This window comes from Marmota flaviventris, chromosome 4 (genome assembly GCF_047511675.1).
Source record: "Marmota flaviventris isolate mMarFla1 chromosome 4, mMarFla1.hap1, whole genome shotgun sequence".
In the NCBI taxonomy this organism is placed as follows: domain Eukaryota; kingdom Metazoa; phylum Chordata; class Mammalia; order Rodentia; family Sciuridae; genus Marmota; species Marmota flaviventris.
The window spans coordinates 7902363-7917302 of NC_092501.1; the positions used below are offsets into that span (position 1 = coordinate 7902363).

Genomic DNA, 14940 nt, shown 5'->3' on the forward strand with positions numbered 1-14940 from the left:
AAATTTTAACCTTTCCAATCCTAATTTCCAAGACCCCTTCTTGTTCATTGCTTTTTCTTTCTCTGTTCTTGTTTTAGGTAGGCAAGATGTTCTTTCTGGAGACATGAAGTACAGTTTATCTGACGTTTTCTTCTATCCTCTGTCATATTTTTGTTTGTTTGTTTGTTTATTTTTGTTATAAGCATGACTGCATAGCTTTCTAGCTGAGTTGAGGGAGGGAGCTGGTGCATTTTACTCTCATTTTGCTGATAACCCCTGAGACCCTCACAGATTCCCTGCCTTCCTCTGTGCCTAGTACACCCAAATCCAGAGGCTCTTTGGTTTGCTTTTTATTAGAAAAATTAAAAAAGAATTTAAATTCTTTGTGGAGTGAGGGTAAGGATGTAGGGCTCTAATTGTTTTCTTACATGCATTAGAAAGCAATCCCCTGTTTCAGTCCCAGGTCACCTTCGAAAGACACCTTGAAATGTAAGTTCTGAACTTTTCTAAAGTTTAGGTGGCTTGCTTCTCCATGTGCTGCTTAGAGGTTTGCATTCCTTCTCTTCTGGAGTCATCCAGGATTCTTCCATTTGAACTCAGATATTCATGTACTGTAATTTAGGGATTATAAATGCCTTCTATTTTTTGCCAGAGTTTAAGGTTCTATTTCTATATCTTTTTTTCTTTGGGAGGAAACTCGAGAAAAGAACACGGAAAAAAAAAATATTTCCTCCATCCTCTTGAAGCGGAGAAATTCTATTCGGTTGATCTTAAATAGATAATGTCAGGTTTTCTCTTTGTTATAGTCTTAGTGACTGCCACATTTATCTTACATAAAACTTACTCTGTTAGGTGCATTAATTCTTTAAGGTAAAGAAATGATGCACATAACTTCATCATCTTGAGAAAATTACATTAATCCTCAGTTAATTTGCTGCTATAGTAGAATGAATCTTACAGTGTTAAATCATACATTTAAGAATCAAACCTTTTATTTCAACAACTCTCAATTAAAATTTCTCCTAAATTTTTCAAGTATTTCCCTGTATTATTAACCAGAAAGGGACAAATGTGCTCTCTTCCTGGTTCCTCAGAGGCATCTTATAAATATTGCATGTTGCAGTGTGGCACAATTTGGTGACATCTCTGAGGCTGGTACCTCCTCTTTCACTCAATTCTCCCAGGTGCTTGTCCTTTAAGTTCAGTAATTGATTTTGCAGAGGTGGCTGTCATCTTGCAATGAGTCATCTTCAGGCAGGGCTCTCCATTCCCCTGACACTGAACTGCATTTAATTGACTGGTGTCTTCAGAAAGAACTGAGATTGGCAGCGGAGGCAAAATCTCCTAGCTAGCAAACCAGGAACCTTAAATTTAATTGCAAATCCTGTTCAGTAGATGTTGATTTAATAGCTGAGGATAGCTCTTCCATCCAGGCTTCTGGGATTCCATATAGTAAACATCTCAAGCCACAGGGCGGCTCTGTGCTAGTTGACTTTGCCTTAGGCCAGGATTATACAACCTTGGCCTTCCAGACATTTAGGCCAGGCTGTTTCCACGGTGGCAGTTTTCCTGTGCACTGTAGGATGTGACTGTGGAATGTCCAACAAGCATCCCTGGCTTCTACCCAGTGGAGGCAGGGACACCCCCACTCCCAGTAGGGACAGTCAAAAATGATTCCAGACATTTCCAAACACCCCAGAGGGGCAGCATTGGACTCCTGTGAAGGACTTTAATGTTATGGGTCTCCTTTTTCTTCAAGTTCTGTATACTTCTGTTCTGGGTGTTTGAAGTTGTAGAAAATATGGCAGAAGTTAACTGGAATTAGTTGCATAATTCCCTGGAATTTTGTGAAACTTGAGAAAATTCATAAACCATCCACATTTCCACATTTTGCCAGGGCTAACTGAATTACACTGCTTTAAATATTTTGATAAGTAATGTTTATGGAGTACAAACTCTGAGCTCACCCTATGTGCCAGACCCAGTTGTAAACACAACCAACATCTTCAGGGAAAAATGATCATTGCTTCCATACTGACAGAGGGAGAAACCAAGGCTCAAGTTGGGGCCCAGTGCCTGAGTCTGCATTTAAGTGGCCAAGTTAGGATTCCTGGCCGGCCGGGTAGTGGGACCTCAGAGCCAGAGCTCTGTGTGATGGCTAATTTGAAGATGGCAGTATGGGTAGACTAATTCATCTGCCAACCAGAGGACAGGGCTGCACACATTGTTCACTTTTATGTCCCTGTTCCCTGGACCAATAATTGATGTATGGCAGAGGCATAGTGAAGGTTTGCTTTGCTAAATGAATGGGACCATTCTAAACTGCAGTCTCGCCTGTGGTTGATGAGGAAAGGGGAGTCACAACAAACTGTAAGTGCATGTTAGGGCTTCGTGAGAGGAGCTGAGTTGTGATATTGTAGGTCATTAATGTGTTGCAAATCTCTGTCATTAGCAGGGTAATTACCTTCCAGTGCAGAAAGGAAGCAGGGGCATAATTACAGCCCTCCGGCTGGATTCTGGGCTTCCTTGCTGGCTGACGGGCTGGGAGCTGAGATGCTGTGCTGAGTAGAGGCCCCACCACTTCCTAAGAATTAGCATGTCACCAGCACGCGGGAGCATTTGTGACACACATGTGATAAGAGCAGCCTTTCTCTGATGGTTCTCGAAGGCAGAACCTGCAGCCCCTCGGGGTCCTCACGGACGTCTCCAAGGCCGTCTGGTTATGGAGAGTGCGGGTTTCTGTTGACAAGCAGCTTCTGCCCTCATGTGAGGCGTCAGGGCTGTGTTTGTACTCCAGCATTTGCCCTCAGAGTTCACGGAGGTGGGTGTCAGGGTGGCCTGGGTCTGCGCAGACTGCAGGGTGGTCCTGATACAAAGCTTCTGTTGGATCGCAGGAACCCTTGGCCGTGATGCCACTGTACGGTGAACTGCACCTTCCTGATGCCCATTAAAAGTCAGGCCGTGTGCAGAATTGGAGTCGAGGCAGGGAGCGTGAGCTGGCCTGCCATTCTCTGTCCAGACTTCTCATTCATTAGGTCTTTGAGAAATAGCCATGGAGAAGCAGAGTCAATGCAGAATGGTCTGGTAAACCGGGATGCTTCTTTTGGCTTCAATGTCCTTTATCTATCTATCTATCTATCTATCTATCTATCTATCTATCTATCTATCTATCTATTTTGGTCAAGGTCTCATCTCTTCAAATGGTAATGCTGCTGGGAAATTTTCAGAGCAGAAACTTCACCTGCCTTGGAAATTCAGAGCCAAAGATTTTTTGGTAATAATAGTAACAGATACTGAGCACATCAAATAAGTCAGACACTACCAGACAGATTTTTCACTCGGTAAACAACCTCAGCACCCAGCTCAGCACCCAGATCAAGTACCCCCTCACCTTGGGGCTTTCTGTGTGGTTTCCTGAGATTCGTTTTGCTACCCTTAAGCTTCATAGGAGGTTGTCCATATTCCTGGAATAGCACTTGCCCTGCTAGGTTCTGATTTATGTTTTCATAATGTCTTCCTTCCTGCCTGGATGGTGAAATTTTGAGATGGAATGATTCACCTTTGATTCCCCAGCACCTGGCGTGTGTGGGCTGGGGTGTGGGAGACATTTTTTGTGTGTTGGATGAATGAGTAATAGGAGATCTCATTAAATTTCATCTTTCACACTGGGCAAGAAGAGGACATACCACATTGAGATAGTTCCAACTTGTTAGTACTGAGCAACTCCCTTTTATGACTTAGAAAGAGGATTTGAGGGCATAATCGCTGTTTTCCTTTATCCCCTTGATAATTTTCTCCTATCTCACCTTCCTCCTCTCAGCCTCAGGAAAATGTTTGTCTTACTATTCTTCAGTTCAGGTCTTTCTGAAACACACCCTTCTTTTCTTTCCAGGCAGGCATTAATGAAAATGATTTTTACGACGGTGCATGGTGCGCAGGTAGGAATGACCTTCATCAGTGGATTGAAGTGGACGCCAGGCGCCTGACCAGGTTCACGGGGGTCATCACGCAGGGACGGAACTCACTCTGGCTGTAAGTGGCCTGCATCTGTGCTTTTGGGGTTCTGTGTCCTCAGTCTAGTGTTGGAGGGTTTCGACAGATGGGAGGCTGGAGCAAGATATCTGGCAATGGGTAATGCAAAAAAAGAAAATTGAAATGTGGACTGGATCAAAGGTCCATCTCCTAGAAAGACACCTTCCTACATACAAGAGCAGAGAGCAGGATCCACTTGGAAGGTAGGATAGAGTAGGCAAAAGTACAGTCCAAACAAAGCCTTTAGACAAGTGGCTGCCATCTTGAATCCATGGCACGATCCAGAAAGGTGCACAAGCACAGGCCCAGGTGGGAACTCTGGACAAGCAGTGAGCTTGTCCTGGGCTGGAGGGTATGAACCATTCACACTCTGAGAAGAAGGGCCAGAAGCCTTGACAGCTTCCCAAGTGAAGGAACACTCCAGAAATAGTACCAGTGAGGGTGACCTGGCCTGAGGCCCAAGTGAGATGCAAAGCCATTTCCCAGAATTGAGTGTGGGGTCGAGCTGGGGCAGTATGAGTGTGACTTGATGGTACTTCCTAGTGGAGCAGCCCCTGAGAGCCCCCATCCCATGGCATGTGCCTCCAGGGGAGCTGTGTTCAGCTTAGAGAGGGGGGAATGCTAACACACGCTACATGTGGATGGACCTCGGGGTCCTTGTGCTAGGTTCAGTCAGTGAGTCACCAAGAGCAACAGCTATGCGATTCCTCTTCCATGAGGACCCAGCGTAGTGGGATGCGTGGAGTCAGAAGTGGACTGTGGCTGCCAGGGGCTGGCAGTGGGGTTGGGAGCTGAGTGTACAGTGTTTCACGTGGGGAGGGTGAAATGGCAACGGTTGCAAATCACTGGGACCATACTTAGTGCCACAGACTCCACACTTGAAAGGGGTTAAGATGATCCATTTTGTGTCACGTATATTTTATGACAACAAACAACAGACACATATGAAACCATCCACCTTCCCCTCGGCCCAGCCCTGGGCTAGTTGTGGAGGTGGAAGTGCAGCTGACACTTCAGGAGACCTCCTGTGGCACCACCCCGTGGACAGGGGCATACAGGGACCTGGGCATGCTGGCCTGGGAAGGACTTCCACACTTGCTGGATTTAAATGAGCATGCTTCTGGTTCCCCTAACCTTGGGCCCGCGCTGAGACACCAAGGACACAGATACCCACATGGTGACACTGTGACTGGTTGTGACCCTCTCCAAGGCCCCCCTGACCTCAGCCCTCCCCCTCACACATACCTGCTGCACTCTCCAGTTCCATTTCTTGGCATCCTTCAATATTTATGAATTACCTGTTGGCAACCAGGTGAGATCAGGGTGTAATTTGCCAGTGAGATTAATTTCTGGAGAGGTCGACATTAATAATATCCCAGGATAAAGGAGCTAAACCTGGCCTCTGTACTCACATTTAACCACCTGTCATTGTCCCTGCAAAGGGGACGTTGTATCACACAGTGACAATTGTCAGGCCATGACTCATCACCTGTTTTCCTCTCGATTTCTTTTTATTATTCAGAGGATATTGTAGCATCTCGCAGCATTTTAGAACATTACCCCGGATCCCACTGTCATTATGCAGACAGATTTTTTTACATATGGCCGTCATATTGCGTATCCAGCGGTGTTATTTTTAACTTAATATCTCGGTAACGTGTTTCGTGCTGTGACTGTGGCTTCATAATGATCATTGTTAATGGCCTGTAATTTACTCAGCCATGCCTTTTCTGCTGTCACATAGCACATTGCACTTTTCTTCATTTAAATTATTTCCTTCAAATGAATTTCCAGAGCGGGAGTCATTCGTGCCCTTGGACAGCATTTGGTGGCGTATCTGTGCTGCCTTGCGGACGCGTCTCCTTTGCTCTGCTTTGCAGGGGCTCTTTGAGCGTGGGTCTGGGTTTCCTGGCTTTTGTTCTGCAGCTTGCCTTCTGCTCCCCTCGGTGGCTTACTGCCATGATAATTGTCTTTACTGTTTAGATTCTGAAAGACGGGAGTCTTTGAAGGGGGAGGGGGCACGGAAGTTGGATTGCTCAGGGAAAATGAAGATTCAGATGGAAAGAGAGGTTTGAGATGCTCCAAAGGGATGAGGCAGAGATTTTTACCTTCATGCATAGATATTAACCTGTCTGGCCCCTGTCATTGGAGATCCAGCAGTCCGTTTATTGGATTAGGAAATAAGAGCAAGGTAGGGCCGTTGCTCGTGTTCCATTTCAATTGGAGGCACCAGAGGGCCTGGGGAGTGCAAGGCAGGCGGTGAGGGAGCATTATCTCTCTGGTTTGGCCAGGACAGAAACATCTAAGGGGGAAGGCAAGGCATAGAATTTCTTTTCAGAGTTAGATTTTTAAAAGTGTCTAAATGTATTTCAAGTTGAATTATTATTCAGGGATAATGGAAAGAAAGAAACCTGATGCGTCCCAGTGTGTCTTACCTCATGGAATGGCTGCCTCCACCCAGGACTGCCGCAGTGGACACGGGTACATTGTGGTACCCAGCTCTTTTCTCCTGGGAGCATGAATAATGTCAGAGGCAACAGGACTACCCAGCGGGACCAGAAAGCACGTCAATAACAGACATCATTAAATACTGACAGTGAGAAGAGAGCTGTTGTTCCTCTATTGCCCCACATCCTGTCCCCACTCTGCTCTTGGAAGATAGCATCAGTTTTAAACCAGTTCATTGGTTTCTGTTTCTCTCTCCCCTGGGCAGTGAGACCCTTGACGATACTGGCAGGACTTGATGTTCTGCATCCTTGGGACCCTGTCTGGTCCCAGGCATCTATTAGGTGCTCTGTAAATGACTCTAATGAATAAATACCAGCATGAAGCAAGTTCACGAAGGTTCACTCACTCTGAATAGTAACGAGATGACCCATGACTATACATGACTGACAGCTGGCGTCAGATGTAAGGGGGAAGAAGGAAGGGACTCAGAGAGGCTGAGAGATGACAGAGACATAGAGATGGCTGCCTTGCAGAACTGACGGATTTGAAATCATGTCATGGTTATGTCTTGCTGGTTATGAGATTTCCCTTCTCTGAGCCTCAGTTTTCAATTCCCTAAAAAGGGATAATTATTCTCTATCTCGTCAAGATGTGATGAGGGTTAGATGGAATTAATAATGTGTGAAAATTACCCAGCACATAGCACTCAGTAAATGGTAGATTCTTCCCTCATCACCTCTTTGGGTTTATGTACAACAGTGTATTTCTAACTTTATTTTTTAGCCACTGATCTTTTTCTCAAATAAGATCTTTCTTGAAAATATTCAGAAAATACAGACAGGTGAGGCGGCTCTGTGTGGATCTCTGGGTGGTAGGGATGCTGCCTGCTGGCCCTCATCTCTCCTTGCACGGGACATCCCTGAAAGACAGATCCATGCAGGTGTCTCTGTGTGAAAGCATACTGGACAGCCAAGGTGCCTCCATGTAGGTGATAATCCTGGACCGCCACCAGATGCCCATTGCCACATCCCCGTTCTGCAGGTCACGGACAGGTGTGGGATTCAAGCCAACACAAGCCGTGCCGGAGCTGGGATTAGAGTTTCATTTTTCTAAGTAAGCATGCAGAGCAGATCCATTCTCAAGAGTGCTGCATTTTGATTGGTAACGTTCATAGACATGGAAGAGAAAGAGGGTCCTGGTCCTTTGGAGTTTGCTCAATGGATGTTTCTTCCTGACATCCTTTTTATGTGTTTATCGGTTAATCCGTGTGATGTCTACTGAATGCTCTGCTCTAAGCACTGGGGCTATATATACAGCATGAGCAAAAAAGGGGTCTTGTTTGCCGTGAGCTTTCAGTCCAGCCCCTTGTTGGTGCCACTGACTTGAGACAGAGATGCAGTGAGGTCTTGAGTCTCGGCCACCATAGTCCTACTGCCAGTTCATGGCCAAGTTGACAAGCCTACAATTCCAGTTTTAATATTTTTCAGATAATTAATTCTATTTGAAAGCAATAAAATGCAATTGTTTTAATGACGTTGAATGCTTTATATTTTTTTACCAATATAAATTGTCCTTCCCACTGCGTTGCACTTGAGTGAAATGTTAGTATACTAATAAAACCAATCTTTTATTTCCCCAATGACAGAAAGTGTATTCGATGTATGAGAGTTATAACCAGTGAGATGATTGAAAAGTTAATTAATCTTCTTGAGGTGAATAGATGCTTCTAAGAACTTAGAATAAATACAGGCAACTTAAAATAGCCAAATGCTTTAAATTCTAACTGTGTAATAGGTAGGACAGTCTCGCCTCCCAGCAAGCCAGCATTGGGTTTGTAAGGTGGGGGCTGAGGAAGGTGGCTAACTGATGAATTTGTAAAGTAATTGGGCTGGTTAGGGAGGACGAGCACAGACCCTGCCAGGAGCCAGGCTTGGTGCCCAAGAAGGCAGGCTCGGCAGAGCCCCAGGAAGCTGGTGCCATTCAAAGTGGAGACTCTGAGAAGACCAAGGTACCCAAGTCAGAAGAAGAAGGTCAAGAAAGGCAAGTTGCCCTTTTCTGGTCAGACAGCGTCCACGCCCTGGAGGGGACAGTCAGGTTGACGGGAGACATGGGTCTTGACACAAGTGGGGTCTGCGATGGCGCGGGTGCAGGAGGGGCACAGGGACACCCACAGTGGAGAGCTTGGCCTGGAAAGGAAGAGGGGCCTGGTCCCCTGAGGCAGTCCAGGCCGGGAAGCCGGTGCTGAGGGGCTCAGGGCCGCCTCCTGGAGGGCTGTACAGTCTTAGAGAAGGCAGCGGCGGGTCCTCTCAGAGAGTAGCAGGTTTAGGGAGTGGAAATGCAGAGAGTGTAAGATCCATGTTGAGAAAAAGCACAGGGAGTTTCTTCAGTTGCAGAGAGGGCTCAGTGTGTGCCTAGAGAGGGTACACAGAATCGTCCTTGTCCCACTGGGTTGTCTTGGTGGTTTATGCCCTCAGGGGCAGTAGAATCGGGCAGTTGCAGTGGAGGAGGGCAGGGAGGAGGTACTGTGTGCTTCTAGAACATGACCTGTATTAGGGGAGGCTGGGGTGCAGGAGCTAAAGTCAGGAGTCGGGTTCGTGGAATCTCTGGGAGAGAGAGGACTTAAGATGTGCTGAAGACTTGGTCTCGGAGGGCAGAGGCCAATCTGAGGACTCCATGAGGCAGTGAAGGTGATGATTGGAGTCAGGGTGCCGGGGGCTTATGGAGCGAGCCGAAGGGCAGAGAGGACAGACATCTGGGACCCCGAGGCTGTGGGGTTGCTGCTCTGTGCTTGCCCTGTGGGGGGATCTGCAGGGCAGGCTGGACAGGGCTCAGCAGAGGAGCTGCTCAGGACAGTAGGGCTGTAGCAGAAGGAAAAGAGAGGGTGACAAGAGGCTGCGGCAGATGAGCAGCTGGAGGACGTTGGCCCGGAGCTGGGGACCAGCAGGGATCTCGCCAAACTCCTTCTGTGACTGGGGGTCCCACTTCCCCACCCAGCAGTGCTCAGCTGCATGTGTTTTCTGCCCCCCGAGGACCCCTCCCAGCCTTTGTTGCTGGTCGTCTTCCAGGGTGGGTCTGGGTCCCAGCACCGCAGCAGCCAAGGTGCGGAGGGAAGAGGCGCCAGGGCCAGGCGGGAGCTCAGGAAGCAGAGCTCAGCGGAGGCTTCTCACTCACACGGCACCTTCCTGGAGAGCGGGTGTGTTTGCAGAACTGTCACGCTGCGTCTCCTCCCTTCACAGTGAAATGAAAAGTTTGGCACCTGTGGGGGGCTGGGGAGAGAGAAGTTTCCAAACTCCTTTCTAACCTCTTTGAGAACTGTCACTCTGAACAGCAGAGCTTGTCAGGGAATGGATTTTAGCAAAAACATCTTCAAGTTCAATTATGAGGTCAGGCACTAAGTCATTTCCTCTATCTTATGTGAAATTTCAACGATACAGAGATAGCTACTTGAAATCAAACAGTGCTCTCAAGATGGCGTCCAAGGCTCCTGGGTGGTTTTCTGGGCGTTGACTGAGGAGTGAGCTCTTGGAGGATACCATGTGTGAAGTGGAAACAACTGCAGAGCTCGTTCCTGGGTGGCAAGCTTCACCCTGCTTTATTCAGGGGCTTTACGCCCCAGCCTGGCTCCCTGGAAATGCCTCTGGATGGTTTCTGGGCACCCCCTGCCTTTTGGCTCCCTGGGAGACCCTCTAGAGGCTTTTCTGTCTCTGTTTCTTGGTGGGGAGGGCCTCCTGCAGCCGCCCCTGGTCAGCTTGCCCCTTGCCCACAGGCCCTGTGTGGCCCCGTCCCCTTTGCTCACTGTGGTGGAGACAGAACGCTCTTTTCCTTCCCCAGATGCCCAGGCATGCTCCTGCAGGGGTCCTTGCGTGGCTTGCCCTCCGCCTGAAGACTCGACTCTCTCTGCACCCAGGGGCTTTCCTTGGGCCACCTTCTGAAACCCACTCCCTGTTGCTCTGAGTCCTCCCTCCCGCTCGGTTTGGCCCCGTTGGCATCTGTGTTGGTTACTCCTGAGGAGCAGGCAGCCTGTTGCCGCTGCATCTCCAGTGCTAGGTCAGCGTCCTGCCAGGGCAGGTCTGCGGAACCAGCCCCTGCTCACCCACCCTCCTCCAGAGGCCAGTCAACCCAGAGTCTGCCCACGGGGAAGGAAGCAGCCATTCCCCAGGGCAGCTCTGGTCCTCGGCTGATCAGGGCTCCCCTGGAGTTGGAGCCCAGACTGAGACCAGGATTCCAGACCTGCCTAGCTGCATGTCCTGGGACAGGTTTCTGGCCTTTCTGGGCCCCAGTTTCCTCTTTGGTAACATGGGGTAGTAATAATGCCGTTGGCTTAGTGTCGTGGGGACTGGGCAGGCGCATTCATAGGCTGAGGTCGTCCTTCCTTGGCACGCGGTGGGTGCCCTGCTGTTGCTGTGATTGTCTTAAGACTCCCTCCCCCTGGAGGACAGTCCCGCTCACACACTGGTGCCTGCCCTCCTTCTTTCTCCTCTCCAGCCAAGCTGAAGTGCGCTCTGCCTCTTGGAGTGCTCAGACCACATCCTCTGTTCTCAGTGTCTTTAACCAGAAGGCTGCTGTCACCAGCCCCAAGTAGGTCATCTCACCCCCTGAGCTGAGAGAGGCGCTGCCTTTTCTGCACTCTCAGCTTGGGCTGCAGGTGGGAGGCCCGAGACCTTGGGCTGCAGGTGGGAGGCCCGAGACCTTGGGCTGCAGGTGGGAGGCCCGAGACCTTGGGCTGCAGGTGGGAGGCCCGAGACCTTGGGCTGGTGCTGCTCCTTACCCAGCAGCCTCAGCCCGGAGCCCCTCCCCAGCGTCCCGAGCAGGGACCGCCAGTGTGGCCAGCGCCTCTCCTCAGACACGCCTAGGAAAGACCAGAACTGATCATGTGGCCACCAAGAACTTGAGTCTGACGTGTGAAAATATCCTGCCACACATCTGCATTTCTTTGAAACACGATGGTGGATAGGAAGTTTCTTTAAATAAAGGTTCACTGGCTCTAGATCAGGGCTGCGGGGCACCTCACCTTGCCACCTGCAATGACCCCAGCGACCTGCCAGGTAGGGCCCTTTTTTGTCCCCATTTTATGGACTATGAAGAAACTGAGGGGTAGAAAGCCTAAGTAACATGTTCTAAGCTGGCCTGCCACAGTGAAAATGCTCGTCCTCTGCTCCTCCTCCTGCCCACCTCCTGGCTAGTATTCAGGGTCTGCCCTCCTGCCACAGGCTGGGTGAATGTGGAGGCCGCACCTGGACTGTGTGGACTTTATCTGAGGACATCCAAGACTGGGGCCTTGGAGCAGCAGTCATGGTACCTGAGGCCACGAGACCTTCAGGAGCCCGTGAAGTTTTTAATTTCTTTTAAAATCAGAAGAAAAAATTAACTCTTAGGTTGAAGAAATCACTTTACTCTATGACGTTAATCTATTTGTCTTTGTGCTGGTGCAGTTGTAGAATATGACGTTTACAGAGGAAGGGGAAGCAGTCAGCAGGATGAGACCCTCCTCCACCATGTCAGTGACCTGATTCCTGGAACCTGTGAACATACAAGTTTGCACAGTCAAGGGGCACGAGGTCTGCCTGGGATGGAGGCTGCTGAGCGGCTGACCTGAACATGGGAGGTGATCCTGGACTGAACAGATGGGCCCATGGAATCACCAGGGTCTTTAAATGCAGAGGGACGCAGCAGGGAAAGCCAGAGAGATGGTGGCTTGAGAAGACCCTCCCTCCTGCTGACTTGGAAGATGGAGGAAGGGGCCATGACGAGGAATGGGGTGACAAGGAAAAACAGGTTCTCCCTGGGGCCCCCAGAAGGAATACAGCTCTGCCAACACCTTGATTTTAGGGCTTCTGACCCCAGAATTGTGAGAGAATAAGTTTGTTCTATTTAAACTACGAACAGTGCCTACAAATGCAGAGTGCCACCTCGGCCCCACGGTAGTTGCAAATCCACCTCAGCCGAGCCCTGGGCTCTCTGAGCAGGCCACGCCCCTTGGCACTCTTGGGCGGGGGGCAGTGCTTGCCAGGCAGGGAGCAGGATGGGGGCCAGCCCTCTGGAAGCTCCATCCGGTGGCGTTCAGAGGGGTCTCACTTTTTTGTTCCTTTCCTCCTGGCCCCTCACGTGACTGTTCCAGGTCTAGGTGGGGGTCACATACCTTTTTTTACTATTAGTTCTCTACAGTGGGTTTTAACACTTTACCATTTATCCAGATTCATTGCATCCTGGCTCTGAAAGTGGCATTTCCCCTCCCGTTTCCCCGGTAGACGTTTTTACTGGAGGTAATGGAAAATAGATAGTATTTCTAAGCTTATAACATTCCCTCCTGCTGTCTCGAAAAGCCATGGTAACTAGCCCCAAGTGAGAAATCCAATAAATCAGTGGGCTGATGTTTCACACAGTGTCCAACGTCTGGCTGTTCTGAGGATGGGGCAGCACCATTCAGCTGTTGAGAGTGGTTCCAGCAGAGAAGGGCTGGGGAGTAAGAGTTGGGGGGGAGACAGACAGATGGACAGACAGGCAGAATGAGGACACTGTGTTCTTGCTGCTGTGCACGCCTCTGCTTATTGTAGACAAGAGATAGGACTTTGCTTTTTACACGCTGTCTCCAGAAGCTGCTGAAGGCGGTCTAGGCCTCTTGGGATCAGTATTCCTGCCCAAAGTCATAGCTTGGCCTCTAGCAAGACACGAGCCTGCCAGGCTGCTGGAACGCTGCCTCGGGAGGTGACGGACGGGGAGCTGCCAGCTTCCTCACGGCTCCAGCAGAGAGTTGGCCTACAAAGGCCTGAGCCCTGGGACTCTCCCTCCTTCTAACTGAAGAGGAACTTGGCGCTGCAGGCCCTGCTCCTGTGTGGAAGTGGGTGACACCTGGTACTGGTCACCACCAGGGGCCAAGGGCCAGTGGTGATCCTGCAGCAGGCCTCGTACCCCTTATCCGAAATGCTTGGAACCAGAAGTATTTTGGATTTGGGCTTTTGATTATTATTTTTGAATATTTGCACGTACGTTATGTGCATTGGTAAGGGGACCCAAGTCTAACACAGAATTCATTTATTCCCTCTGCACCTTCAGCCCATAGCCTGAAGGCAGTTTCCTCCGTTTTTAGATGCTTGCGTTGTGACTGTGACCCATCACATCAGGTGAGGTGGGGGGTTTTCCACTGTGTTGTCACATTGGTGCTCAGAGTTTCAGATTTTGGATTTCCAGATCAGGTCTCCTCCACCTGTGCGTGACTGGCTTTGCCCGTTTGCCGTGTCAGTGATGTGCCAGTGACGCTGGCTGGAGTTGATGGTGGTTTGGATTTTTGCTGGCATTTGGTGTGGGGGAGGGCCTCCTTCGAGGAGTATATGCATGCTGTGTATCTGGATAGAGCCAAAGTGTGAGAGGCCTACGGGACATCTAGCCAGTGGCTTCCCAATTTCATGAAGTCCATTCCAAGTTGTCAAGACACAGGTCATCAAGGTCTAGAAGAGGAAAACTTTCCCTTCTTAATCCTACACCACAAAACTCTGGTCTTAGAATTTCTGGTACACGTTCAGCTGTCACATTGGAGACTTCTTAACCATTATCTGCTAATTTTGATTTGAGGGAAAAAGAGACACAACTAGGAGAAGACCTTCTTCCTCTAGGTGCCTGTTCTGTATTGGCCGGGCTCCTCTCTAGTCCTGGAAAAATGGCTGTCAGTTTAATGCCTGAGTCCTTGCTCCCTGTCATGCAGGATAGAAGATGCTGGAGGATGGCATGTTTCATCACGAAACGGTCTTGGTGGAAACAGCTAGCCTGTCCTGAGCTACCATCATGGCAAGTGCTGGTAATCGTTCCTCCCAACGCCTCTGGAAGTCAGGTTTATCAGCTTGGTGCAAAGAGCTGCACCTGCCAGAGTGGCATGGTCAGTATGGGTCAGAGGGCATCCTGGAGCCCCATGCTGCTGCCTCGAAGGAGGCCCTCCCCCACACCAGCCTCCGCAGCAGGTGTGCCTGCTCCCTCTCCAGCAGGGCTGAAGGGCAGACAGCTCTCATGGTGTGCATTTTGCTCACTTGATCCCCTCTTCCTTGCCTGGTAGGAAGCTTCCTATTTCTACCAAGATCTCTTTCTGGTGCAGAATTTTCGTACTATGCCAACTGTCCATCCAGGTTGAAGGAGCGATCAAGTACAAGGTTTTCCCAGCATTTTTGAAAGTAAACTCTTGGCTAAGTTTCACGGAAGACTTTGTTTTTATTCTTTTAAAATAACCTTTGGTTCTCCAGTTTTTCTTTAAAGTCCATCTAAAAAATAACATTCGTGCCGCCAGCTAAGTAGTCCATTGGCAGCGCTTCAGAACACAGGGCGCCCAATGGGGGCGAAAGGCCACGTGCTTCCCAATTGTTCTCATAAAATTCCACTGACCTTCTCTCGAGTTCACACCATAGTAAAATGTGAACTCTTAAAAGGAAAAAAGAAATTCTGCTTTTTCGTCTTGCTTTGAATTTGTAACATATAAATTGGCCTCAATTCTCACAT

General features: G+C 49.3%; 1 protein-coding gene across 1 annotated transcript in view; it reads left to right on the top strand.

The window, feature by feature from the left end:
• The window catches only part of Cpxm2 (carboxypeptidase X, M14 family member 2), a 95393-nt gene that overhangs the window by 33736 nt on the left and 46717 nt on the right, over positions 1-14940 (top strand). Inside the window, exon 4 of the mRNA XM_027930286.2 lies at positions 3872-4011. Coding sequence (XP_027786087.1) covers positions 3872-4011 — 140 coding nt within the window. The remainder of the gene's footprint in view (positions 1-3871; positions 4012-14940) is intronic.